General features: G+C 39.2%; 2 protein-coding genes across 7 annotated transcripts in view; one reads left to right on the plus strand and one right to left on the minus strand.

Annotated features, from left to right (window-relative positions):
* Window positions 1-13,308, plus strand: part of PPP1R42 (protein phosphatase 1 regulatory subunit 42) — a 66,377-nt gene extending 53,069 nt beyond the window's left edge. For all 6 annotated transcript variants that reach the window (XM_082363551.1, XM_082363552.1, XM_082363553.1 and 3 more), the window contains 2 exons: window positions 5,104-5,263; window positions 12,152-13,308. In XM_082363551.1, the coding sequence (XP_082219677.1) occupies window positions 5,104-5,263; window positions 12,152-12,263 (272 nt within the window). In that variant the 3' untranslated portion in view covers window positions 12,264-13,308. The remainder of the gene's footprint in view (window positions 1-5,103; window positions 5,264-12,151) is intronic.
* CSPP1 (centrosome and spindle pole associated protein 1) overlaps window positions 1-13,551 on the minus strand; it is a 204,042-nt gene extending 190,491 nt beyond the window's left edge. The window contains exon 1 of the mRNA XM_082363393.1: window positions 13,327-13,551. The gene's annotated coding sequence lies outside the window, so the exon portion shown is untranslated. The remainder of the gene's footprint in view (window positions 1-13,326) is intronic.
* Between the last annotated feature and the right edge of the window lie 44 nt (window positions 13,552-13,595).

The raw sequence follows: 13,595 nt of genomic DNA on the forward strand, positions 1-13,595 counted from the left end.
AACAGTGAGGAGGTTAGGGGTGCCGACCCTCCCCAAAGTCAAAAATCCGCATGTAACTTTACAGTCAGCCCTCCATATCCTTCATTCCGCATCCAAGGATTCAACCAACCTCAGATCGTGTAATACTGTAGTATATACTATAGCAAAACATCCACATAAAAGTGGACTTGAGGAGTTCAAACCTGTGTCATTCAAGGGTATACTACTGTATACTACAAAGCTACAGTAATCAAAACAGTATGGTACTGGCACAAAAACAGACAGATCAATGGAATAGAGAGACCAGAAATAAACCCACACCTATATGGCCAATTAATCTACAACAAAGGAGGCAAGAATATGCAATGGGGAAAAGACAACCTCTTCATTAAATGGTGTGAGGAAAACTAGACAACTACATGCAAAAGATTCAAACTGGACCAGTTTCTCACACCTTGTACAAAAATAAACTCAAAATGGATTAAAGGCTTAAATGTAAGAGCTGAAACCATAAAACTCCTAGAAGAAAACATAGGCAGTGAGTTCTTTGACATTGGTCTTAGCAATATTTTTTTGGATCTGTCTCCTCAGGCAAGGCAAACAAAAGCAAAAACAAACAAATGGGATTACATCAAACTCAAAAGCTTTTGCATAGCGAAGGAGACTACCAACATAGTGAAAAGACAGCCTACTGAATGGGAGAAGAAAATTGCAAATGATAGGACTGATAAGGGGTTAATAACCAAAATACACAAAGAACTCATACAGCTCAGTATCAGAAAAACAAATAACCCAATTAAAAAATGGGCAGAGGACCTGAATAGACATTTTTCCAAAGAAGACATACAGATGGTCAAGAGACACATGAAAAGATGCTCAACATCACTAATCATCAGGGAAATGCAAATCAAAACCACAATGAGATACCACCTTACACCTGTCAGAATTGCAATTATCAAAAAGACAACAAATAACAAGTGTTGGCAAGGATGTGGAGAAAAGGGAACCCTGGTGCACTGTCGGTGAGATTGTAAATTGGTGCAGCCATCATGGTAAACAGTATGGAAGTTCCTCAAAAAATTAAAAATAGAATTGTCATATGATCTAGCAATTTCACTTCTGGGTATCTACCCAAAGGAAACAAAAACATTAATTCAAAAAGATATACACACACCAGTGTCCACTGCAGCATTATTTACAATAACCAAGATATGGAAGCAACCTAAGTATCCATCAATAGAGGAACGGATAAAGAAGATTCGTGAAATATACAATGGAATATTACTCAGCCATTAAAAATGAAAATAAAATCTTACCATTTGTGACGATATGGATGGATATAGAGGGTATTATGCTAAGTAAAATAAGTCAGAAAGAGAAAGACCAACACTGAATGATCTCACTTATATGTGGAATCTAAAAAACGAAACAAAGAAAACAAAACAAAAACAGACTCATAGAAACAGAGAAGCAGTGGTTGCCAGGGAAGCAGGGTGAAACAGGTGAAGGGGATTAAGAGGTAAACCTCCAGTTATAAAATGAATAAGCCACAGGGACGTAATATACAACACAAAGAATACGGTCAACAATATTATAATAACTTTGTATGAGGACATATGGTTACTAGGCTTATGGTGGTCATCATTTCACAATGATACAAATGTCAAATCACTATGTGGTACTCCTGAAGCTAGCAAGATATTGTACATCGACTATATTTCAATAAATAAATAAATAAAGTAATTTCAGGCACACCTTGTTTTATTGTGCTTTACTTTATTGCGCTTCACAGATAATGCATTTTATACAAATTGAAGGTTTGTGGCAACACTTTGTCAAGCAAGTTAATTGGCGCCATTTTCCCAACAGCACTTCCAATAGACATATCTCCAAAGAAGACCTACAAATGGCCAACAAGTATATTTTTTAAATGCTGAATGTCATTAATCAACAGGGAAAGGCAAATCAAAACCACAATGATGGGACTTCCCTGGTGGTCCAGTGGCTAAGATTCCTGTACTCCCAATGCAGAGGGTGTGGGTTCAATCGCTGGTCAGGGAACTAGATCCCACGTGCCGCAACTAAGAGTTCACATGCTGCAACTAAAAAAAAACATCCTGCATGCCGCAACTAAGACGCAGCACAGCCAAATAAATAAATAAATATTTAAAAGAAAAAAAAAAAACCACAATGAGATACTTCCTTATACCTGTCAGGATGGCTATTATCAAATGACAAAAAAAAAAAATGTTGGTGAGGACATGGATAAAATTGGAACCCTTGCACACTGTCAGTGGGAATGCAAAATGGTGCAACCAATGTGAAAAACAGTATGGCAGTGCCTCAATATTTTAAAATAGAATAACCGTATGGGGCTTCCCTGGTGGCGCAGTGGTTGAGAGTCTGCCTGCCAATGCAGGGGACACGGGTTCGAGCCCTGGTCTGGGAAGATCCCACATGCCACGGAGCAACTAGGCTCACGAGCCACAATTACTGAGCCTGCGCGTCTGGAGCCTGTGCTCCGCAACAAGAGAGGCCGCGATAGTGAGAGGCCCGTTCACCGCGATGAAGAGTGGCCCCTGCTTGCTGCAACTAGAGAAAGCCCTCGCACAGAGATGAAGACCCAACACAGCCATAAATAAATAAATAAATAAAAATAAATTAAAAAAAAAAAAAAAGAATAACCGTATGATCCAGCAATCCCACTTCTGAGTATTTATCCAAAAGAACTGAAATCAGGATCTTGAAGACGTGTTAACCCTCCTATGTTCACTGCAGTACTATTCACAATAGCCAAGATGCAGAAACCTAAATGTCCACTGACAGATGAATGGATAAAGAAAATAAGGTATATACAAACAATGGAATACTATTCAGCCTTAAAAAAAGGGAAATTCTGTAATATGAAACAATGTGGATGAACCTTGAGGACATTATGCTGAATGAAATAAGCCAGTCACAGAAAGACAAATATTGCATAATTCCACATATATGAGGTATCTAAAATAGTCTAATTCATAGAATCAAAGAGTGGAATGGTGGCTGCCCAGGGCTGGGGGCGGTGGGAGAAACAGGGAGTTACTAATCAACAGGCATAAAGTTTCAGTCAAGCAAGATGAATAAACTCTAGAGGTCTGCTGTACAAAGTTGTACCTAGAGTCAACAATAATGTATTTATTGTACACTTAAAAAATAAACAGGATAGATTTCATGTTAAGTGTTCCTACCACAATTTTTTTAGAAAGCCATACAGAATGTTATATAGTACAGAAGCATCATTTCATACCTTGTTGTAGTTGCTATCATGATAATCATTAATAATTTAAAATGGAAAGCACTCCAGTCTAGGAAGCCAAGAAAAGGGGGCAAGGGAAGAAAAGAGAGCTAATATTTATTGTGCCAAACATTTCAGATATTTATACACACTATTGCTTTAATCATTTTAACTTGTGGGAAAGAAAATTATTATATCCATTTTGCAGCTGAGAAAGCTGACTTTTAGAAAGATGAAATAACTTGTCTAAGGTCACAAAGATAGCAGGGAGACAGTGATTAATCAGTTATCTGACTTCATCAAACAGATTTGGCTTCTAGTGACCACTCTACTGATGATTGGCTGAATCATGCTTGGACACAAGGACAATAATGTCTGCTCTACTTAGAAATTCACTTCAGTTTGGTGGGAATTTAGAAAAATCTGCAAATGTGTAAATATGTGATATGTAAACATATAATTTTTATAAACAAAAAGGAACTAGGGAGAAAAATGAGACTATATTATGAAAGAACTTTGAAATTTTAAAAGTATTCAAATAGCTTATATGATTTACTATATTGAAAAATAGACTGTAAGGTCAATTAAATTAAAATTAAATTGAAATTGAAAGCTGACTGGCGGTAATAGAAATTATGTGAGTTTTCCTCAGGAGTACTCAGTTATTCTCTCTTGGCCATCTATAGATGTCCTTCTTCTTCACCACCTACACACATTTGCCAACCCCATCCAAACAAATGGTACAGTTCTGAGCTTCCCAGGTTTACAACCTGTGATATCCCTGGATACACGTATGTAACACACAATAACTCTGTTCTTAGGTATGTGGCCAATAGCTTACACTATAGTCTTTATGTAAAGTGTCTGTTATTACCACTCAGGAGAAATGGAAAGAATGAATTAAAGTCTAGAAGATATATTGTGTATTTTTTTAAATCTACAATATACCTTCAGGTCTTTAGAAGAGCTAAGATGAACCATTTAAAGATACCTCGGTACAACCAAATACATTATAAGTGAACAGGAATTCTTAGGAAGATAGTCATTTTTGTATTTCCTGACTACATATTTTTGGTAGCTTATAAATTTGGAGCTCTATGTGGTAAAATTACCTCAGACTTCAAGGATGTTACAATAAAAAAATCTTGTCTTAAATATAGTCACACAACTATATAGCTCAAAATTAGAAGCAAAGTCAAAACACTTTAACAAAATTCAAAATATCTGAATGCCCTTCAGCATTTTTTTTTTTGGTTGAACTCGTTTTGTTTTATTCAGCATTTACTTTTGTAGTGCTTTGATGGAAATATTCATTTAGTCATTTAATAAACATTTGTTGAGCATCTTCGATGTGCCCAAGACTATGCTAGGCCCTGGGAATTAGAGGCGAATAAGGCAGTCTCCACTTAAAAGGAAATCATTGCTGGAAAGGAAGGAGGATCTTTAAACAGGGAAATGATGTGGAATGTTAAGTGTGGAAATAAAGGTATGAACATATTACAAAAACTATCATTGACTAATCTACTCCCTAGAGGTTAAACACACTGAAAAAATAAACTCATAACAGCAAAATGCAAGGGCAGTTAATATTTATATTAATGTTGGTATACCCATTTTGTCTATGAGAGTTGACCATAAACTTTCCTGTGTAGGTTCTCATGTATGAAAGTCTGTGATATTTTTATCTTGGATATTAATTTTTTATTGGTTTTTTTTGTGGATCTATATAACCTGATCTAATTCCATTTCATAAAACATAATTTTAGATAGCCTAATGCTTTTCTATGCCATGTTTGCAATTTAGTTATTAGTTTCAAAGCAGAATGCTTTTAATTCTTTGTATGCTACAGGTAACTTTGAAACAATGCATCACATAGTTCCTGTTTATGACCCACAGGTGGGTAAGCCAAAATTAGTTTTTTTCTCTGATACACAAAGATACCTTGCAAATGGAAATGCATCTCCAGAAAGCTCCCAAGAAGATAACCTTAAAATTATTGAAGACATGGGGTAGGTTCTTTCAAATATTTTTGTGTGTGATTTATCTTTTGGGGGGAGGATGGGACACCCTCCCTGTCAACAGCACAGAGGAATAGAGGCCCTCCGTCTGTCTCCTCGTTCTCTGTTCTCAATTCTTCTTGACCAAGCACACACACACACAAAAAAAGAGTTTATCGTTCATCGGCCCAAACAGTCATAAAGTTGCAGTGGAAGGGTTGATTCAGGAAGAGCTGGGAGTCACAGACTAGATACACCTACTGAGGTAGGGCAGGTGACTCAGGAAAGTCCCAGAAGCAGCATGTAAAGATGTCTGAATGAGCAGGTATCATATCAAAGGAGCCCGAGGCCCAGATGATAATGGGTGGTCCATTAGTGAGTAGATGGCTACAGCAGGGCATCTGGTGGCAGAAAGGAGGAGAAGCCAGAGCACAACAGAGATAGGCTACTTTCACCACTTCTCCAAACCAAAGGTTCTTAATCTGGTGTCCCTGAAGGATACATTAGAAGTTTCATTAGATTCTCAAAGAGATTTATGATCCAAAAAATAGTTTAAGAATCACTATTCTAAACCTTGAGTATACACGATTTAGCTCATTATGAATCAGCTCTGAGTCTCCTAATGAGAAGAAAATTGCTTTTTTTCAGCTTTAAAAAAGATGTTATTGCTCTGTTGTAAAGATAAATCATACCAGAAAATAACTTCCTTTATTCATAAAACTAACAGCCACCTGCTGTATGCCAGACAATACTCAATATAATAAAAACTCAAATGAGATAGTCCTGATCTCAAAGATCTTGCAACAAGTTAGTGTGAGAGTCAAATGTGATACCACTACTATATATTGTGATAAATGCTATGGGCGTTATAAACCAGATCCTCATACATCCTACAAATTATCCATTCAACTTTTCTTCATTTATAATCAATACAATGATTGCTCTATTGATCTTTCCAATCATACCATAGTAGTCACTACAATATAATAAAGGGCAATAGCGTATTTCATTGAGAAAGTAATCAGAGCCAGTGGATGTACTTTGGAGTAGATTTCCTTTTTCCAGAACTGCCTGATGAAGGTCACGTGCGTTTGTCACGAGACCCTCTTTGCAGGGTCCAGTCAAGGGATGGTGATTTAGCATTCCTTAATGGAGCCCTCCTGAAGAAGACCCATGAACAACAGTGCTGCACTATCCTACCCCCATTCCCTGAAGAGTGGCTTAGGCTTGCCAGGAGAGGCTTAAGGGAGAGAGAGTCCTATGAGTCTGGAAAACGCTTTATCTGGGGAGAGGCGATAGGATATATAAGGAGTCCTAGTTTTGGTCTTGCCTCCTCTCCATTCACACACATAAAAAACAGAAGCTGTGTGAGAATTTGCCTTACTGATTATGTCCATTATCACTGCCATCAAAACCACAGCCAGTTTGTTCATAGCACCCCAACAGTTTCTTAAAGATTTACATAACTCACGTCAATTCCACAAGTGTTCTTGAGTTTTGTTTCTTTGCCAAGCATTTTGAAAGGTCTTGCTAGTATATCATCAAGGTGGAAAAGAAAACAATAAAAATGAACATAGCCTCAGAAAACAATATTGGTAAATCTGTACATTGCCACACACACTGTTAGATCAGTTGCGAGCTATGGCACATACCACATATTCTATAGCCCCAAGCAAAACTCTAGTCACTAGGACTGCACTGACAAATCACTATATTCTCATTTTCCTAACTAGGAACACTAAACACAGAGCTAAATGCATTTTTAACTGCTAAGTACTGCTAAGATAGGCTACCTAAAGAAACCAGCAGAATAGAGGGGTTCCTGTGAGAATAAAGAATGCCCTGCTTCTGCCACTATCAGTGAAGTTTATTATGTTCAATCCTGATTCCTAAGTTTTATAATGTGAAAAAGTATTACATAAACATTTTCTTTTAAATATTTTTTATTTCCTCATGTAACATTTTCATTGAGGACATGCCAAAATATTGTTTTGGTATCACAAATGATCTAAGTCTTATTAAATGGGAATATCAGTTCTACCTCCCTTTAATAAAAGATGACCAAATATATTACGGAATTTCATTAAGCTCATGATAATAGATGATTAGGCTATGCCTATTGCTAACATTTTACTAATTTAGTGTAAGGCTAAGAGACAATGAGGATAAAATCAGAAGGTTAGTAAAGTATTAAAAACAAAATATGCAGCCCAAATGTAAAGAACAGATTTTTAGTTTCTAAAAAAGCTGATTAAACCAATTCCTTCCTTTAATTACTTGAAGGAGGATAATGAGTTGGCATCAGCAGAAGAGTCCCCTACAGTCTATATTTAAGACTCGAGGTGGGGAGCCTGTTCAGAGGTGGAAAGGAGCTTAGAGGCTTCTTCCAAGACGCTAAAAGTATGTGCCCCACACTCCTTTACGGTATACACACTGAAAGCTGTGCCTGTATCCTATGTGGAACACAGTGAAGCAAAATCTGTCCAATGACAGGGGAATGTTTTCCACCTCCTTTATAAATGCATGCAGTCTGTGCTCATGTATATTTACACAAGCCTGCTTTCCCTACAGGGAGGAAAAAGTCAGACTCATTGACGTTGCTTTTGACCCTCAAACTGAACTTGATACTATCAATGTACACTTTAATTAAAGATTAGTTCAACACTATTTTTTATTTAAAGGCTGATTCTGAACAAATGCCTTCACTGTTCAATTAAAAATAACATATGTATTAAACAAAAAATGTGCACATATTGCTTCTTTCTATGTTTGTCACAGTAAATACTTCTGACAGATGTTTCCTCTCTTTTCAAACATGCTAGGAGGTACTTGAGCCTTAGTAATTTAAAAATAGACATTAAATGCAGTTATATATTGTAAATAAGATCCACCGAGAATACAGCACTGTACAACGAAGAGAGCAAACTGTTACTTGATTAACTATCTTTCAAGCCTAAGCGATGTCAATAGAGTCAATTCATCTCTTTTCTTAATGTAAAAATAATAACTTTCTAGATGGGTTAGAATGCCCTTAGCTTCAGATACCTTTAAGGAATGTGAATCCCTGGGACCCATAATTCATAGGAAATGTTCACTATTCACTAATAGTTATTTAACTATTTATAAAATACCTACTATCTTCAGTTAGAATATGGAAGCATTAGGTTTCTTTGAGTTTAAAAGTGACCTTTAAAAACAGTACAAATAATTTGTTTTTACCACTGTTAAGGTTATGTTTGAACAGTTGTAACAACAGATCTCCTATGTGCTTCAAGAAGAATTTTTTAAAACTTAGATAAGACTTTTAGTCATGAAACTCTGGAATGATCTTATATAAACTCATCTGCAAAGCTCTAAATGTCTTTAATTTTGCTGTGTTCAACCTAACCTCTAACTTTTATATGCAAAATAAATTTATGTATCAGTAACGTAGATATAACATTAAGATTCTGGTTTGCAGTTCTCAAAGAACCCTTTGAAATTAGGACAACCCCCACCTCCCTCAAAAAAAAGCAATAGTGGTGAGCAACAAAGTGTTTCTTTAGAACAGTGTAAGCTCACTTTTGTGACTTCTAGTCTCAACTCTGTCAATGGCTTACTCTGTGAACAAGAGTTATGTAAGATCTAAGTTATAAAAATTGTATTAGTTATTTTCCATTTTAAAATGTATACTTTGAAAGCTTAGTCTTCATTACCCAAACAAATTATAAAACACAGTAGGGGGGCTTCCCTGGTGGCGCAGTGGTTGAGAATCTGCCTGCTAATGCAGGGGACACAGGTTCGAGCCCTGGTCTGGGAAGATCCCACATGCCGCGGAGCAACTAGGCCCGTGAGCCACAACTACTGAGCCTGCGTGTCTGGAGCCTGTGCTCCGCAACAAGAGAGGCCACGATAGTGAGAGGCCCGCGCACCGTGATGAAGAGTGGCCCCCGCTTGCTGCAACTAGAGAAAGCCCTCGCACAGAAACGAAGACCCAATACAGCCAAAAATAAATTAATTAATTAATTAATTTAAATAAAAACACAGTAGGACCCTTTGAGATAAAAATACTATCAGTCCCATTTTATACATGGGGAAAATGAGTGTTGCAGAAGCCCCGTCAGAGGGGCCCAAAGTCACAGGATTGCCATGAGGCAGAGCTGGGACTTGTATCCAGGTCATTGACTGCAAAAGCCAAGCTCTTAACACTGCAAGGGGGTCTCAAAAACACCCTCAAGTACAGGCAGATAAAGTAAGTAAGGGAAGCAGGTGAGAATGTGACTAAGGTAAACTGGAGAGCACATGTCCAACTAAAGGCAACTGCAGCCTGCAGCTACTTGGCTCCAAACAGTATAGCCAGGCAGACATGTTGAACATGAGAAATGAGACTAGCTAGCAAGCAAGATATCTAGATTGTGAAATCATCTGATTTTTAAAATGTTTTAAATATTGGATCAAGTTTTTTTCTTTAAAACTGTCCATTAAAGTGAATAAGAAGAAAAAAAATCAAGTAATGCTAGCAAGGACATGGAGCAACTGGAACTCTCACACACTACTGGTGGGAATGCAAAAAATACTTCAGCCAATTTGGAAAATAGTTTGACATATTCTTACAAAGTTAAACACACACCACATTCAGAAGTCCCACTCCTAGGTATTTCCCCAGGTGGAATGAAAACCTATACTCACACAAAAATCTGAGCCCTAATGTTTTCAGTGCCTTACTCAAAATCACCAAAAATTGGAAACGACCCAAAGGTCTCTCAACTAGGGAATGGATAAACAAACTGTGGTACATCCATCCAATGGAATACTACTCAGCATTAAAAAGGAATGAACTAGCAATACATGACACAACATGGATAGACCTCAAAAGCATTATGCTAAGCAAAAGAAGCCAGACTTCAGGGAGATCAGCTCGGTGCTTTGTGACCACCTAGAGGGGTGGGATAGGGAGGGTGGGAGGGAGACGCAGAGGGAGGGGATATGGGGATATATGTATACGTATAGCTGATTCACTTTTTTATACAGGAGCAGCTAACACAACAGTATAAAGCAATTATACTCCAATAAAGATGTTAAAAAAAATAAAATAAGATATAATAAAATAAAGAAGACAGACTTAAAAGGCTACACACTGTATGATTCCATGACATTCTGGCAAAGGCAAAACTATAGAGAGAAAATATCAGTAGTTGCTGAGGACCTGGGGTTGACTACAAAGGATCAACACAAGGGAATTTTGGGGGGGTGATGAAATGTTGCATATCTTTATTGTGGTAGTAGTTACATGACTGTTAATGTTTATCAAAACTGCTGAACTATACACTCAAAAGAGTGAATTTAAGTCTGTAAATTATACCTTAATTAAACAATGAGGGAAGTAGTTGAAAGGTGAAAAAAAGCACCAACTCTATAAAACCCATTGATATAGATATATAACAAAACAATATATTTTCTTCACTGGTATGTGTGATTATTTTACGATATAAAGATGACAAACTATTTGACACATTTAGAAAAAAGAGAAGTATGATTTTAAGACCTACATCACGCTCAGTGAAATAAAATCTACGGCACTCTAAAACCAGATTAGACAAGAACTCCAAAGAAAGACATACTATAAAAATAGTATTCGGGGCTTCCCTGGTGGCGCAATGGTTAAGAATCTGCCTGCCAATGCAGGGGACACGGGTTCGAGCCCTGGTCTGGGAAGATCCCACATGCCGCGGAGCAACTGAGCCCGTGAGCCACAACTACTGAGCCTGCGCGTCTGGAGCCTGTGCTCCGCAACAAGAGAAGCCACGACAGTGAGAGGCCCGCGCACCGCGATGAAGAGTGGCCCTCGCTCACCGCAACTGGAGAAAGCCCTCTCACAGAAACGAAGACCCAACACAGCCAAAACTAAATAAATAAATAAATTTATAAAAAAAAAAAAAAATAGTATTCGGATTGTTCATAGGGAGTCAAGTTAAAGTATGCCCTTTATTGAGATAACAGATACAAAAAATGTTTTGCAAATAATGAAGAACCCTACAAATAGTAAATAGAATAGTATGGTAAAAAGCACAAGTGTTAGGGTCAATCTGCCTGGCTTGACTCCTGTCTCTGCCACTAGCTATGTAGCCTTGGACGAGTTACTTCAACCCTCTGAGCTTTATTTTTCTCAACTGTAAATGTAAAGTCCTCAAAGGGTTTTTGTAAAGACAAAATGAGAAAATAAAGTGCTTTTTGTAAAGCACTTAGCACTTAAGAAGTGTTAAATAAGGTACCTGTTACTAAAAATTTGAAGATTTTCATCTTCCATTTTGAATTTAATTGCAAATACTGGTTTCTTGCAGGAATCAGGACTACTCTAGAGTCATCAGAGGATTCAGAGAGGCTGCTTAGAGTGGCAGCAGATAGGACAAGGGGGGTGGCCTGCAGTGGCTGGTCTTGTTACATCAGTCCTTTCTTTGGAACTTGACTGTTGGGCAACTCAGCAGGCAACTAGCCAGGCATTATTAGCAGTGAAGTGCCTCTGCTGTGCCTGCACCTTCACCCCACCTCCTAAAGCAGCAGGAGACTCCAGCAGGCTAGGCTAGGGTGAGGTGTGTGAGGTGCCAGCGTGCAAAACATAAGGAGCCCTAAGCACCTAATTTGCCTACCCTAGTCCTGGCCCACCTTCCCTCCAATACTCTTATTTCCACATCTCTCCCAACTCATAGATTTTCCACACTCTTCCCTTCCTCAGGGGGAAAAAATCTTTGTTTCTGCTTCCTTTCAAGCCTGAGAAGATGCACACAGTTTAGTAACTAATCATTAGCCTTCACTATTGTTATTGTGTCCTAGATTATATATGTTTGCTACCTGTTGTGGATAACTTTCATTTCTGATATAATTTAAACGCTGTTTTTTTTTTTTTTTTCTCTGTCAATACAGGAATCTCTCTTTGAAGGAATCTGAAAGCTTGCTGACAAAAAATGATGTACGTGAACCTCACCTTCTTCATAACTCAAAAGTAGAAGAAAATGTGTTTGTAAAAAACCAGTAAATTCAGCCTTAAGCGATCTGAAACGTGTGACTCTTTACCTTTATAGTATTACTAGGCAACATCATCCTTTGTGGTTTGTAGCTTTACGGCATCTCATTATATAAGAAGGACCTTTGAGTTCTTGTTTGATTTGCTTCTTTTTAGAATCCGAAACAGTGCTTTCCAACTGCTTTATTCCTCATTACATACAATTTACAGGGGAAATAAAGGTGTGCTTTCTCATTCACCAAAAGAAAGTAATCTTTTTTTGAACCAATGGTGTTTTGGTGTGCTTCTTTCTAAAGTGTAAATCGAACTACAGTTACTGAATGGGAATTGAGATGAAAACCTGAGGATTCTTTTGATTCACTAGTATACTTAAAGTGTGTGGAATTCTACACTCAAATACAGTAAGTGCCACCATTACTATGCACGAGTCGGTAGCTCCAATTTTAAAATCTATGGTAAAGGATGAAATTATGTCACGTATACAAGAGCGGTTTCATTAATGCTATTTTAAATTCGATATTCCGTCTTGACCGCAAAGAAGGTGTTTTAACGTCCTGCTCTCCCCCTCGCAGGCACTGTTTTCAAGGATGGACTAATCACGTCGCTGGGAAATACGGGCCGTCCGCCCAGACTTCACCCCTGAAAGCGACGGGGCCAAACGGGCGGAAGCCACAGAGGGTCGGGGGGCGTCCAGGGCCCAGGCTTCCTGGGCGGCTGGGAACGGGCCTCGCGGGGCAGCGCCCCCTTTTCTCAAGGAGGCCGGAGAGAGCCCCTCCCCGCACGGCCGCCGGCCCCGCTCCCCGGGCGGGGGGCCCACGAGGGCTAAACACTTCAGGCGAGTTCCCCGCAGGGAAACTCCAAATCCGTCCAAATAGCGAAACAAAGCGGGGGCCCCTGGGCGCCGGCACCTCGGGGAGAAGCGACCGCGACTGGGGGAACTTCCTAAGGTACCACAGACAGTGGGCGCGCTCGAGCTAAGTGCAGTTTATCTCTGGGCGGCTCAGTAAACTGGTCACGGAATCCCGAGGGTGGAGGGACTACGCTTTAAGTAGTTAGGGCAGCGGGAGACATTTACCTTGTGGTAGAGTGAAAGGTGAGCGCCTCGAGGCGGCACACTCCACAGTTCCTCACAGAAAGTTACGTCACGCTCAACAAAACGGCCGCGTTCCCGCCTCGGCTCGGCGCCGGCCTGGAAGGTGCCGGAGCTCAGACTGGGCCCGAGGCGGAAGGGCGGCGGCGAGGCGAGCTAACTCGCGAGGCCGCGCTGGGGTCCCACAGCAAAGACCGCGGCTCTGGCCCAGCCGGCCGCCAACCCCGCGGGCGCTAGACGTGTGGCTCTCGGAG

Source organism: Balaenoptera borealis (genome assembly GCF_965194805.1).
Source record: "Balaenoptera borealis genome assembly, chromosome: 17".
Classification (NCBI taxonomy): domain Eukaryota; kingdom Metazoa; phylum Chordata; class Mammalia; order Artiodactyla; family Balaenopteridae; genus Balaenoptera; species Balaenoptera borealis.